The following is a 15577-nucleotide window of genomic DNA, read 5'->3' on the forward strand; positions in this document are numbered from 1 at the left end:
TAGGTTAAGTGAAATTAAAAAACGTTAAAATTTAATATAATATTTACTTATCACAATAAAATCTTTTATTTTCTTTAAATTTTACATTTATACACTTTGACTGCACTTTAATTTCAACATACACACTTAAATTTTATTCCGATATCTATGTGCAGAGGGGCAGATCGAGGCTCTACTATGTCCGTGGAAAGACCAAGCAGCTGAAGTTGGATATGACGTATAAACCATGTCTTGTAATCCGTTTCTATACTTGCGATTAACAACCGGAGACAACTGAAATAATATTATTTTATTTCATAATTGTATATAATAGCTACGTATAATAAATTCAATCTTATAAAAAGTTTTTACACATGCAAAGAGAAAAAATCATTAGTAACTACAGCTTTACCTTTTCCGGTACATTGGCTGGTTGTTTTGTAATTGGTGCGTCACCAATTTGTTCTCTAACATATTCTTTTCTATAGGTCCTTTCGTCATTTAGTTGATTATTTGCTACGGTATCTCCACCGACATTTTCAATAGGCATTTTCTGTGCAGATAAATGATGTTGTGTATTATGTGGTAAATTAAATCTTCCTTCCGAATGGCTAATATTTTTGCTACTTTGGTCTTTTATGTTTTGGTGCGTGAATGATTGCGAACCTTTGTATTTATTATAAATTTGTTGTAACTGATTTCTACTTGGACATTTACCCACAGGCTTGTTGCCCATTAACGAAGTTTTACTTACAGTAGATTTGACATTACTATATTTTGAAAAATTGTTTCCTGATTTCATTGCAACCTGCGGAGATAATGTCTGGGGTAGAGGTGGTTCAGGGGTGTGATACATTTTACCTGGCAGCATTTCAACGGGTTGACCAAGAGTATTATAATTGTAATACTTTTGCTTCGGCATTACAAATTTTGACGTATCTACTGGTAGTATCGGCTCTTTTATTATTTGTTGAGTATTTGCGTTATTCGGTATTTGATTTGTTTGAGATTGCAATATATTGGAAGTAGTATTTCCATCATATAGTGTTGGAAGATTCGATTGGACATTATTTGAATTCGGACCAGATAGGGATTGCTGCTGGTAATGTAATAGTTGTTGCTGTTGACCATCTGAAGGTGCATTTGTAACAGCAGCAAAAGCGTTCTGATTTGTTTGTCCAGGAAATACCCCATTTGGATGAGTAATTGGCTTTGAAACTTGCTGAAATTGACCAGTTTCAGCTATATTTGGTTGCTGTGACAACATTTGTGGATTAGTCTGTTGATTTAAAGCATTATATTGCCAAGTTTCATTAGTTGGTATGTTATTTTGTATCTGATTTTGTGGTATATTATATTGGTTGTTATTTGTTGATGGATTAAATCCTTGGTTGACAGTATTATCATTTGTGTTTCCACCATTATTATTGTTCATTATTTTATGTATGGTATCTAAAGCTGCCTGTTTTTGATTTGCAGGGTTCATCTGAATTGCAATAGCCATAGGGTCAAAACCTAAATCGCCGTTTTTCATAACACCTGGGAACATTTCATTAAATTTGGCAATTCCTTGGGAATGTTGACCTTGATGTTGATAATTATTGTTTGCTGCCATCTGATTAGTAAATCCTCCTTCGGAATTCATATTTCTCATTTGTTGAGAATGTTGTACAGGATTTAAATTCGTTTGTTGCATTGGTTGACTGGCGCCATAATGTTGTCCAACAAAGGCAACATTGTCATTGTGATTATGTTGATTGTTTGTTGGCAATGAAACAGGTTTTGCAAGTTGGTTTTCTCCAAACATATTCATAATTTGTGGTCCCATTCCACCGATATTATCCATATTATTAAAATTTGGATTATTTGTGGGAGTATTATTTTGTGGTATATTACTGGCACCAGTATAAATATTACTAGAATTAAAGTTGCCAACATTACCCTGTTTTTGTATTTGGCTATTAGGCATGTTACCCATATTACCTTGACTCGAAAAATTTTCGGTGGGAAACCCCATTTGTTTTGCCATTGGATTATTCATTACAGTATTAGCTGGCGTAATGCTGTGTAAGTCGTTATATACTTCATTAATTGTTGGTTGCATAAGATTTTCAGTCAGATAGTTGTATGTATCAGCGTACAACTTTGGTGGATTACATCGACCTAAACAAGATCCACGAAAGTTATGCGTATTATTTGCATGAGGTTCGCCACATGATGGGTTGTACCCATGACTATGACAATAACCGTGCTTATACGCGTTACAATTCGAAAAAATGCCGTGGGAAGCTAGGTTTTGTCCAGAATCTCCAAATAATTTACCCATACATCCACTGAAAATAAAATTAGAATAAGAATTAGAATTTAAATATAACTTAAAAGATTAATCAGTTAAGCAAATAAAACTTACACCGTTATTTCAAAAATCGTGATTATTATTATTATGCGTATTTTAAAAAAGATAGTTAAAATAATTTTAAATAACTCACCAATCTGTGTTTTTTAACTGATTCATTACACTACCTAATTCACTTAAAATCCTTTGCCTATCTAGAGCCATTCCGCCTTTTATTTAATTTTATTTACAATACCAAAAAGTTTGGAAAAAAAGATTTTCTACATTTGGAACAATTTTGCGTCGAATAATATAAAATGTCAATAGTCCTTTGTTTATATTTAAAAAGAATGGAAGTGATTTTTCTTATTTTATATTTATTATGTGCCAGGCTTTTTATGTAAATAAAGAAATAATATTTTTTTCTTCAGAATTTATTTGCAACGCGGATATTTTAATAATATTTAATTATGTTATACCATTTGAAAAGAAATTAAGATATATAGTGAAATTATGAAAACAGTGCAAGTTTCGTAATTCGTAACAAAAAAAAAGGCACTTTATGAACTATGACCATCAGTTTGGTTCACATTTAAATATGATAAAGAGTACCTCAAATTACTTAGATATTTATGTATAAATATTTTTACAGATCATATACAAATTTATGTTTGGACGCTTATCCAAACATGCAATTAGTAGAGTTCAAATTCCAATTCGCAGATTCAGATTGCTTGTCATTCATTGTTTCAATTCATTTCGAACTGAGTTGTCACGTGATAACTTGTGTGTTGCCCTGGCGATACAAGGTGCAAGATTTTTATAATTACTTGTAAATTTATATCGTTTATTTCTTTCAATTCGTCGGTATTTGTCAAGTAATTAGTTTCACCTAGATCGTGCGCGAAAATAATTTACATAGCAAGTTGTGGTCTTTTGAAAATATAATTTCACAGTGGTCATCGCAGTTCGACATTAAGAAATCGAGGTAATTATTCAATACGAAAATGCCTAAGAAAGTTTTTGTAGTTGGTGTCGGTATGACGAAATTCGTCAAGCCCAGTACTGGGAGAGATTATCCCGATTTAGGCAAAGAGGCTGTTGAAGCTGCTCTCGCTGATGCTCGTATTAAGTACGATGATGTACAACAAGCGGTTTGCGGCTACGTTTTCGGTGATTCCACCTGTGGTCAACGGGTTTTATACCAGGTCGGTATGACCGGTATTCCTATTTACAATGTAAATAATAACTGCTCAACAGGTTCTAATGCTCTCTTTCTGGCCAAACAACTTATTGAAGGTGGTATTTCTGATATTATACTAGCTGTTGGTTTTGAAAAAATGACTCCAGGTGCTCTCGGAAATGCCACATTCACCGATAGAACTAATCCGTTGGATAAGCATACTCTGAAAATGGCCGAAATTACCGAATTAACAGGCTCACCAATTACTGCGCAGTATTTCGGCAATGCAGGTTTGGAGCATATGAAAAAATATGGTTCTACAGAAGTTCACTTAGCAAAAATTGCAGCTAAGAATCACCGCCATGGTGCAAAGAATCCCCGAGCTCAAGGCTCAAGGGAGTACACAGTAGAAGAGATTTTGAATTCTCGTAGAATTTATGGTCCATTAACAAAATTGGAATGTTGTCCAACTAGTGATGGATCAGCTGCGGCTGTACTCATGTCAGAGGAAGCTGTTATTCGTTATGGACTGCAGCAGAAAGCAGTCGAAATCATCGGTATGGAAATGGCTACAGACACACCGGCTGTGTTTGAACAAAACAGTTTGATGAAAGTTGCTGGTTTTGATATGACTGCTTTAGCTGCAAAACGTATTTACCAAAAAACTGGAATAACACCAAAACAAGTTGACGTTGTAGAATTGCATGACTGCTTTGCTGCTAACGAATTGATAACATATGAGGGTCTGCAGCTTTGTGGGGAGGGAGAAGCTGGTAAATTTATTGATGCAGGAGACAATACATACGGAGGTCAAGTTGTGGTCAACCCAAGCGGTGGTTTAATAGCTAAGGGACATCCTCTTGGTGCGACTGGTTTAGCCCAATGTGCAGAACTTGTGTGGCAACTGCGTGGAGAAGCGGGTGAAAGACAGGTTTGTCATATGCATTGTAAATGTGGAAATGGCCTTGTGTTGTTCTGTAAAGGTATTCGGTTTTGGTATAAAGAAATGCCTCATATGTTTTGTAATGTACCAATGCATTCCACGCTCAAAATTCCACTATTTACAATAAATCTTCAAATTAATATGAATTTGAAACAAAAATATAGTTTATGTAACATTGCAAAGTAGCAACAGCAGTTGCATTTTGTGGTTTATTTTTTGAAAAAATATTATTTATTCCAAATTCTATTAAAAATCGATCAATCTGTTTTGAGTCGTTGTATATGTTTCTTATTTTGTTTGTGTGAGTGAATATTCCTTTTTGTTTTTACTAGTTTGTATTGTTTGTGATATTGTTTCAAAGAGGACAACAGGACAATGCTCTTAAACCTGTCATATTTTATTGATAAGCAATACCGCAGTAACAAAGATTACCTTATCTCTAATGACATTCAACTGTTAACGATGCAAAAATGTTATGACATAACAAATAAAAGGATAAATAAAATTACCAAATTATTTTCATACTTTTTATTTTTGATTTATAAAATTAATCAACATGTTATTGTCCAGGTTCCTCGTGCGCGTATCGCCTTGCAACATAACCTGGGACTCGGAGGTGCTGTAGTCATCACCATGTACCGCAAAGGCTTCAACAATGCTGTCCCCAATCAAGTCGCTGCCATCACTAACAACCCCGAAAATTTCAAAGTATATAAGTATATGAAGATCCTCGAGGAAGCGATGCAAACCGATGAGGACAAACTCATTGAAAAAGTTAGAGGCATCTATGGTTTCAAAGTAAGAAATGGTCCAAATGGTGACGAGGGATACTGGGTGATAAATGCTAAAGAAGGAAAAGGCAATGTTACGTACAATGGTAAGGATAAATGTGACGTCACCTTCACGATAAACGACGAAGATGTTGCGGACTTGATTTCTGGAAAACTAAATCCTCAAAAAGCATTTTTCCAAGGAAAAATTAAAATTCAGGGTAACATGGGCTTAGCAATGAAGCTCACTGACTTACAGAGATCTGCAGCCGGTAGAATCGACGCAATTCGCTCTAAGCTATAAAATAACTCTAGAAATTGGTTTTTTATCTTATTCTGGGTTATGGAAGAATGGGTCTTGGGCATTTATATAGTAGTACGTCACAATAAATTAGGTGTTAAGCCGACAGTTTGAAGACTCGACAGTTTCATTTCGATGTACCGCAGTGCAATATATATTAAAATATTGTTAAGAAAAATTAAATCATATTTTTAATGCTATTGTTTTTTGTATAAATATCATTCCATTTTGTAAATTGCACTTAAATATATTATTATTGTTGTTTAGATATTTTTCTATATTAAACGATTTTTTATCAATTTTTTTTTTCTTTTTACGTAATCTTTAAGATTGCGCGTGCGTAATCTACAGCCAATGACGAAAAATAAAAAAAAGGTCTTGTTTAGTAGTTAGGTAACATAAGATATTTTATCTTTAAATTTAAATTGTAAATTTTGGTTACAGATTGATATTAAATGAAAAATGGCAAAACTATTGGTATTTTTTTAATTTTAGATATTTTCGTCTGTGAAATCTTATTTTAATAAGATAATTATATAGATAAATGTAAATTGATTACTTAAAAATCTACAATATAAGACTTTAGACGATTACAAATGTCAGGTATTTGACGATAAGGCCTTGTTTATGCTTATAACAATTTTTTTTTATTGTATTATAAATAAAAGGACTGGCATACATTTTTGAGTAGATGAATGTAGATAATAATAATAGGGGTTAATGTACTAATAACCTTCAAGCGAGCAATGATTAGGTACTAATTTCGTATATAATAATAGATGTACATATAAGTGAGTTGTAAAAACAACAATAAAAGTTAAAGCTAGTAAATTGATTAATTTTCTTGGGCATTAGTTACTACTATCATTTCGGTACTAATCTCAGAAAGGTGTATTGCATAAAAAAAATTAATATGTATTTCCGTTGTTTTGTAGTTTTTTTTATCTAAGATCTCTAATATTGTGCCAGATATTTTTTTTTATCTGGATGCTTATGAATACGTTAGTGTACTTAAGGTATAGTTTCTACCTCACTCACTTATATTTAATGAAAAGGTTTTAATGCCATTTTTAAATGATCTAAGTACTGTTTAAGATTTTATATGAAGTATTGCGATTATAGGTAATGTTCATGGTAGGTAAATGTTAAACACTGTAGCGTTCAGGTCGCTAACGCAGTTCAAAGGTCCATGCACATGAATAATAATACTTATTTATTAATGCCTCTACCCACACAAACATATCCATTATTCTGTACGTTTCAGAATTTAAAAAATACAATTATAATAGTCCTTGATTTTTATAATTTTTTGTATTATATACTTATAATAATACTTCCATCGTTATCATCATACCAGATTGATGGCGCCGTGTGTATTGAATTGTGAAAAGTTGCAAGTGTTTGTCAAAGAAATTGATACTACAATTTGAAATTTTTGAATATTTTAATAACATTTCTTGCTACTAGCAAAGCAATCAAACTTGATTGTTTGATAAGGAAATTTTATATCTCGCTCACTTATCATTTCAAAATACATATACGGCAATCATAATGTTAAGGTATTGTTTTATTTGCATATTATTAATATTTAGCACTTAAATAACTAAGTATACGAAACAATATAATAATACTTAACGGGAAAAACTTAAATAGGGATATTTGGAACGAATGAAATTTTGACAATATAAAATTTCGATTCCGAAAAATTCCAATTTCGATTCTTTGGGCGAAAAACAAATCCGCACTCTGCTTAGGCGTGGTAGCAGTGGCTCGCAACCACGGAAAATGATGACGCGAATAATTCTTATATAATTAAATTAAAAAAAAATTAATTAATTAAAAAATATTTTTTAAATTCCAAATTATATAATTTTGCCATTTGCAGTTGAAACACTTAGATTAGATATCATCTGTTTGTACATATCTATATAAATGGGCAAAGAAAAAACAGTTAAGTATCTTTTTATCCTGTCTGTCAACCGATTTTTTTATAGACGGGGTTTAGCGTTACCAGTAAAAAAATTGTAAGTAGTGATCTGCAAAACGTTCGAATCATGCAAAGTTATATAAGTATACTCCCAAAATTTTCAATAATATGGTCGAATTGTCGACATCAGGACATGACCTTATAAAGTGCACTGATACATTAGGCATATTAAATAACAGTAACTTAGTAATCACTAAAAAAGATGCCCTGTAACTGTAGCTTAGCATTTTTCAATTTTCCAAGTACAACGATGTTTACATTGACTCAACGTTCATTTGTACATAAAGGGATTTCAAAACTAACAACATAATTATAAGGAAGGATAATAGACGAATGTCGAGGAAGTTAGAAAAACCTCTTGTGTTGCTGGCTTTCCTCTTGTATATACGATCAATGTTTACCTTAAAGTAAATATTATAACAAAAATAACACGCTATTTATCAAAGTCATGGTTATATAAATTTGCGAATATACTTTAAATACTAAGATGTTAAACTATGTCCATTTAGCACAAGTAATCATTCGGATTGAAAACATTTTTCTCAAACGAGCTGAAGTTTTCGCACTGAAGATAAACGATTTTATGGATATTATTTTGTTTTGAATAGTGTCGTATTGTCACAGCAAACTAAGGGTGTTTTATGTGCTTTCCTTAATTGAGCACTTAAGCACTTCAACCGTAATTTAATGCATGATGGCGGAATCCACCCAATAGTAAGAGTATCAGCATCAGCTGCAAGCTGAATATAAGTTAATAATTAACAATTTTATTTACAAATGCACTCGTTAAAAATTTGCATGAATCAACGATAACAAAATATTATTGATAATACACATAACTTTATTTGCGACGGATATGTATCCGTGCTGAATTCTCAGTGTAATAAAAAGATGTGTTAATAGATATCATAATAAATACATAAATAGGAATGAAGACTAGTTTTATAAAAACAATGTTATGTTATTAGACACATTTGAAAATTTGCTCTTAAAAATTCAATAAAATTGTATCTACCTCACATTGAACTTTTTGAATATTTTAATAATATGTTGTTACTGTGAACCGTAACTTTTTCAATTGTTTTTGCTAGATATGTAAACTAAAGTAAATATATAGTCTAACTTCACGCGAATCATGATATTCGTGTAATAAGGATAACTTAGTGATCAATATCTATAACGAAATATCGATTCATTATGTCTAGACATCATTTTATATTATAAATTCAATGCAGGCAACTGCTTTGGCCAGCCCTAGCGGGCCAAGAATTGGGAAATAAGGTTTAATACCTTATATCCCGAAATTTGATTTGGGTGATGGCTTAACTAGGTACGAAATGTAGTAAAAGAAACATCGTAATTATAATAAAAATGTGTTGTCGTAGTAAAAAACAATTTAGGAAGTTAGAAAAGGGCAAAAGGATCGTGAAGTGTATTATTGCCTAACCTAACACTGACGTGGAAAATACGGCAGTTAAGTCAGCATATAGGTACATACAGACTCCCGTAGTATGTAAAATCATCCTCATATTGAAAAAGCAAGAGCTAACGACATAGGTAATTAAAGAAGACAAAAACATTAGACACAATATTTAATTATTATCCTCTTTATATGTATGGAACACAAACGTTCAAAATAAATTAACACAAAAATTTTACTATTATATACAAACTTATATATATAACTTATTATATTATTTTTTATATACAAACTATTCATATCTATTAAATTGAAAGTAACTATGAACATTTTATTTTAAAATTATTGTCTTAGTATTATTATTTAAGAATAAAATGATTCGTTTTCCTTGATTTATGTTGTTTAATATGAAGAATTTTCCAGAACATATTGTTTGTGGTTATTGATAATATTAGGTAGGTATTCAGGAAAAAAAAATAACAAAACTGACAACAATACCATATCATAAATCTTCATAAAATTATTTCATAATATATACGATAATGACAAAAGTTAATTTTGTAGTAAAAATATGTCTAATTTATTTAAGAAAATAAATATTGTAAATTTAATTTAAATGTTCTCAGAATTATCGTTTTCATCCGTTACGAATTTTAAAGTGTTTGTACTTTTGCAGCATTCGAAAGCCGTTGGAGTTGCGCGACCTCATGCCTTTCACTATTTTAATATCTCTAAAGTATATTCCATATTTAAAAACATACTATCTATGCCACGGATTGAAAGGAAAAACATACAATCAATCTCAAAACCCATGTTCTTAAGTATGCATTTTAATCTAAGGAAAATTCCATGGAGAAGAAAAATTATTGCATTGTTTAAAAAAAATGTCAGTTTCAATGGAGTCACATTGAAAACTTAAAATAATTACTTATTGTGTATTTTCATATTTTCCTATATATCAGTAGATATTTATTAATATGATGCCGTTGACTACACCCATCAGAAACCAATTATGTCAATGTAGGAGACAAAATTGACGGAAAAGTGAATACTTACCACGTTCTATTACCGGTTTGGGCGCTTTTATGGCGAAAACTGCCTTATAATACCTATAAGGTTTAGATCAGGTCATTGATCGAGATTTATTTGTACTCAATTAATTTACATTCGAATAATTTTTACATACACGATATTTTAGTTGATAGAAGGGTTATCTATCCGTTCTACCTCCAAGCAGCATTACTTAGTATTTTTGTGTTCTGGTTTAATTTGTGAGTGAGCCAGTGTAACTACAGGCAAAAGGGACATAACATCTGAGCTTCCAAGGTTGGGAGCACATTGGCGATGTGATGAATCCTTAATATTTCTAACAGCAACTATGAAGGATGGTGATCACTAACCATTAGGTGGCCCATTTGGCGTACCTATATTATAGAAAAAAAGATAACAAAATATATTCTTTGATCGATCAGTTTAGATAGTAGGTTCACTATTACACACAAAGATATGAACGCATTAAAATAAACTTAATACTGCGTTAAGTTCTTTCAAACGCGGATCAAGATTTTCCTCTGCACCACAGGCGTGGCACATCTCCATCGTATGTTGGATAATGTCTCGATCAGCGCCACAGAATTGGCACATCCTCGTCGTAAACATCCTAAGCTAACAAAGATTTTATCTATACTAATATTTTAAATCCAAAAAACTCTCTGTCTGTTTGTCTGTTACTCTTTCACCGAAAGTCATTGAACCGACTTTGATGTAATTCGGTATGAAGCAACCTTGAATCCCAAGGAAGGTCTTGGACTTTTTTATGCCTAACTAGTATTAGCAGCAGTAAACTATAATACGTTTTAATTAAAATTATTCATTTAAAAAAAATGTATTTCAATATGGAATAAATAATAAGAAATCATAAAACCTAACAATACATAACTTAGCGGTAACAGACACTAAAATTTATTAATTTGTACATTTAATGCTCCGTTCAAATTTTTTTCGTTAGTCGACGATCTCAGTGCTTACTGGATGGTTAAATAAGTGCGGCTACTAACCTGTGGAAATTGTTTTTAAAAACGTGAATACGTGAACGTGAAACACGTGAATTTTAACCGTTTTATGCGAGATCCTATTCAGCCAAAAACGACTGAAATACCATGTGCTTAATTTGTGTTTATAATTCATCTCGTACTTGGCGGTGAAGGGTACCGTAGTGAGGAAACCTGCTTGTCAAAATCTGCCACAAGTACGAACGTTGAATCAGGCATACAAAAATATTTTTTGTACCATTTGTTAGTTTTTGTAAACTAAGACGTATTATTATTATGTTTGACGTAATATTTCTTATATTACGTAAATTATTTATTGATAAAATATCGATGCTATCGATGTATTGCGGATACCAATACACGGGTATTTTGATAAAGCATTCAATCATCGTTTGATAAATAAGACACTCACCAATAAAAGAGAGGACAGGTGCGTCTGCACGCTAATGCGGTTTAGTGTAAAAGACGTAATTCCGAAAAGAAAAAAAATTGCGTTGCGTAATTCTCAAGCTTCGAATACATTTCCGAAAGCTGATAACTGAATTCTGGTCTGAAATTTAGCAGAGTTTCGTTTTATTATAAGACATCCTCTCTTAATATTTTTTGGCGCATTTAAATATTTTTCGAGATATAGAAATCTAATCTAGATAATTTTCTCGCATTTTCATTTGTCCCCACCATTTTAACACCCTTAAGATTAGGTTAAGATTGCCAAAAACCCTTTCTTTAGAATGCATACCTTATAAAATAAATGTATGATTTGAATTCCAGCTTTCATAGATTCAGTTAATTTATTCGTGCGTTCATTCAGTCAAGACAAACAATTTTATAATTTTATATGTATAAGATATATTATGTTAATATACTTCTCTGTTAAAAAATATTGTTAAAGTTAATAGCTTTGTTATGTTAAACCTGTTCGCTTTTTGAATATGTTTTTAAAAAAGGAACATGTTTTCATTTTTTAAATAAAAGTTTAGTTACAATGTTTCGTATTGGTGTTTTAAAGTGTCTCCTTTGAATTATTAATTTAAAAAAAAAACCTATTGTTATCGCCAAATAAATCGAATGACTATAGTACGACTACTTTATATCACATGCAGTCCAGGGAAGATAGCATTAAAATAAAAGTGAAATAGCTTATCAAGAAATAGGATATTATATTTGCTAGGTATATATTGCCTTTATCAATATATATATCTTAATATCTTATATATCATCATAACAATGGATGGAGAAGAAATCTAGTTGCAACCTTGCAATCTCGTCCGCAGATAAGTTTTAACATATATTTTTGAATACAGCCTTTTTTGTTAAGAATTTTTTAAGATGGTTTCTTGCTAATTATGTTGATGGTTTATTCCAATTAAAAATCCATTATAAGAACATTTTTAAAAATATATCATAACGTCTAAGTTCCGGGATTACCAAGTAATATTATTCCGTTTAATTGCAACTAATTTTGTTTGACAAGTATACTGATAATTGTAAATAATTTCATTAACAAACGCGATATTAAGGCGTCGATTGCATATAATGAGTAGAATCAGAGAAAGTGTTTGAAAGGTTCCGCGTGCATACGGTGAAGCGCAGCGCAGCGCTGCGAACGATTTACGAACAATCAATATATTATCATGTATTCAAAAAATACATCTTCGACTTGAGCTCAAGAACATCATTAATATCACAGCAAAAAGGTTTTATGTATAGTAGATAAGATAATATCACAAAGGATTAAGAATCAGGATTGAACCCGTGACCATAATATCATCACTCTGTCCGTATAATTTTTAATTAAAAGCTTAACAGGTATTTGTTAAATATATGCTATATTAGGTATTTGTTAAATATAACCTATATTTCTTAGCGCATTTCGGAGGTACTATTTTTGTAGACTTTATCATGATTTTTAATAATATATAAAAATAGACCCTATTTAATTGGGAATAAAGGTTTATTTTTAATCACCCACGTTTTTAAAAACGTGGGAATACTTCGGATAGTTGTAAATACAGGGACCTTGGAGATGACGACACAATTGAAGATGTGATTAAACGAAATAAATAGAAACAATATTTAACGTCTCAAATGCCCAACTCTGGGTGACCCTGTTTTTTGCACTATCTCAAAAACCAGCACAGAGGTCATAATTTAGGTCACTGTTGTATTTGTTCCGTTCGTATTATAAAACAGTATTATTAATACAACATGACTACGTTAAACAAAAGTCAGTCGTTGTTAAAATAATAAATACACATTTTTTTAAACAATTATTTATATACAAAATTTCTTGTCAATACTGGTGACCGTTGAGGTGTGCCTTTGTATGGAATCAATCTTGGGTATAAAATCAAGTAAATCTTACCAGAAAATGCTTTATCCTACCCACACATACTTCCACTTCGGATAAGAGGAATCAGTCCTAATTCAGCTTGCAAGAGTTGATCTAAACAAACAAACATGATTTAAGATGATAAATTCATTACCTGATTCAATAAATTTATCACTTGATTCATAATGGCAATGAGCAATGTATGTATTAATATCTTAAAATAATAAACATTATACTTTTAGCGGTGTTTAATTTCACACTGATTTCTATCGTTCTGTTATCATTGATTTGATATTTATAAGAAACAACAACTTTGTTTAACTATTAACCCTATGAACAATATTAATAGGTAAAGCCGTCATCTGTAGCACAACAGGCGCCTCAGTGCAAGCAGTTCAGACGATCTCCATACAAAAACGATTTTAAGTATATCTTCTGGGGCGCCACCCAATGTGACGCTCGGGGTTTTTTGTATCACCTGGATCAAGACAGTTCTGGGTAAACCGTAAATGTTCAACTATTATGCAGTAGTATATTATATACGTACGAGGAAATTCACCGTTAATGATATAACGATTTAATCTAAATTTAAAGTATTATTTTTTGTTTGCTTGTATATTCAAATTTCGCTAGTCATTATGAATTGTATTTACAATATATTATACAATATTAAAATGTTTAAAATATTCGCTTGCTGTTCTATAATTTACCGGTTGTGAATTTTAATTTATTACATACTAGTCACCGCGGCTTCGGTCGCGTTTTAGGAGGTTGTCTGGTGTTAGGCATAAAATAGTATCTCCTTCCTTGGTTCGAGCTTGCTTCGCGCCATATTTCATTTTTTTTATGGCTTTGGTTAGTGGACGAGCATATGGGCCACCCGATGGTAAGTGGTCACCACCGCCAATAGACAAAGACGCTGTAAGAAATATTAACCATTTCTTACATCACCTATGCGCCACCAACCTTGGGAACTAAGATGTTATGTCCCTTGTGCCTGTGATTACACTGGCTCACTCACCCTTCTAACCGGAACACAACAATACAGAGTACTGTTATTTGGCGGTAGAATATCTGATGAGTGGGTGGTACCTACCCAGACGGCCTTGCACAAAGCCCTACCACCAAGTAAATTTCGATTTCATTTTATTTCATTCATTCAAATTCGATTCAATGATTTAGATGTGAAAGCGTATCAGAGTTACTTTAGAATTTATAATATTAGTATCATATGTGTATTATGTATATCAAATGTATAGTACATCTTATCGACGATACGTTTAATTTGTTTTGTCATATACAAAGTCTTCCTGGACAAATTTCGGTGACGTTACCAGATCTTTAGGAACAGCCAAATGCGAATATAACTCTATCTGTCGGTATGGGAATGCAACTCCTAACCCAGGCGTTACTGCGAATTCCTAGGTATTAAGGCTCTGTGACTGGAATAGGTAATAGGTACTACTTTCTCATTAACTACCAACAGCAATACTTAGTACTGTTGTGTTCTGATTTGAAGGATAAGTGAGCTAGCGTAACTACAGGCACAAGGGCATAACGTCTTAGTTCTGAAGGTAGGTGACGGTTTGGCGTTGTAAGGAATGATTAATTATATTAGTAGAGTACCAATATCTATCGGCAGTGGTGAGCAACTTACTATCAGGTAGCCTATTTATTGTCCTGACCTAGGATCTGCCTTGTAAGTTAGTCACCCAGTCATAATAATATTATTATGTTTATTACCCAATAGTAGCCAGATTGTGTTGGCTGAATTGTGAAAATAATATTTTGTTATTTACAACTGCTCGAACCGGTTCGTCGTAGCATAGTACCGCATAGTAAATTGCATAAGTAATATACGATGACCCACCATTATTTTAAAGCTATAATGTAAGCCACACATATACCATTTTAAATAAAAATATATATATTTGAGATAAATAATGAAGTCGGTTAAAACGCTGAATTTCGTTCACCGATTCTTTCAAGGTCGAACCATCGAAAGTCGAAGTACGTCGCCGTCGAAACGTACTTCTTCCTGTAGTTTTTTTACAATCGATCGAATTTCAAAGTTTTATATTTAATAAAGATTTTGACATTGACATAATAATTTGTAATATTAGGAATGTGGTGGTTGGCTTCAGGCCCTTCCATCAAGCGTGCAAGGTAAATGTACTGATGATCAACTCTTGGAGCACCAGTGAGGCGTCACAGTTCTCTTAAAAAACTTTATTGTGGGATGGAAAATCGCCAGAACGCTACTCGCACCCGTGCGC

At 32.1% G+C, this 15577-nt stretch overlaps 2 protein-coding genes across 2 annotated transcripts; one reads left to right on the forward strand and one right to left on the reverse strand.

The window, feature by feature from the left end:
* Positions 1–24: 24 nt before the first annotated feature.
* On the reverse strand, positions 25–2633 carry LOC113403687 (GATA zinc finger domain-containing protein 14-like). Its single transcript, XM_026644271.2, has 3 exons — positions 2469–2633; positions 392–2312; positions 25–273 (listed from the first exon to the last, which is right to left on the reverse strand). The coding sequence occupies exons 1-3, from the start codon at positions 2537–2539 to the stop codon at positions 127–129; spliced, it is 2139 nt and encodes a 712-aa protein (XP_026500056.2). The 5' UTR covers positions 2540–2633; the 3' UTR covers positions 25–126.
* A 522-nt stretch (positions 2634–3155) lies between these two features.
* On the forward strand, positions 3156–5810 carry LOC113403695 (sterol carrier protein 2). Its single transcript, XM_026644275.2, has 2 exons — positions 3156–4428; positions 5011–5810. Exons 1-2 carry the CDS (start codon positions 3322–3324, stop codon positions 5512–5514), a joined length of 1611 nt encoding a protein of 536 aa, XP_026500060.1. The 5' UTR covers positions 3156–3321; the 3' UTR covers positions 5515–5810.
* The last annotated feature ends 9767 nt before the right edge of the window (positions 5811–15577 follow it).

This window comes from Vanessa tameamea, chromosome 17 (assembly GCF_037043105.1).
Source record: "Vanessa tameamea isolate UH-Manoa-2023 chromosome 17, ilVanTame1 primary haplotype, whole genome shotgun sequence".
Taxonomy (NCBI): Eukaryota; Metazoa; Arthropoda; class Insecta; order Lepidoptera; family Nymphalidae; genus Vanessa; species Vanessa tameamea.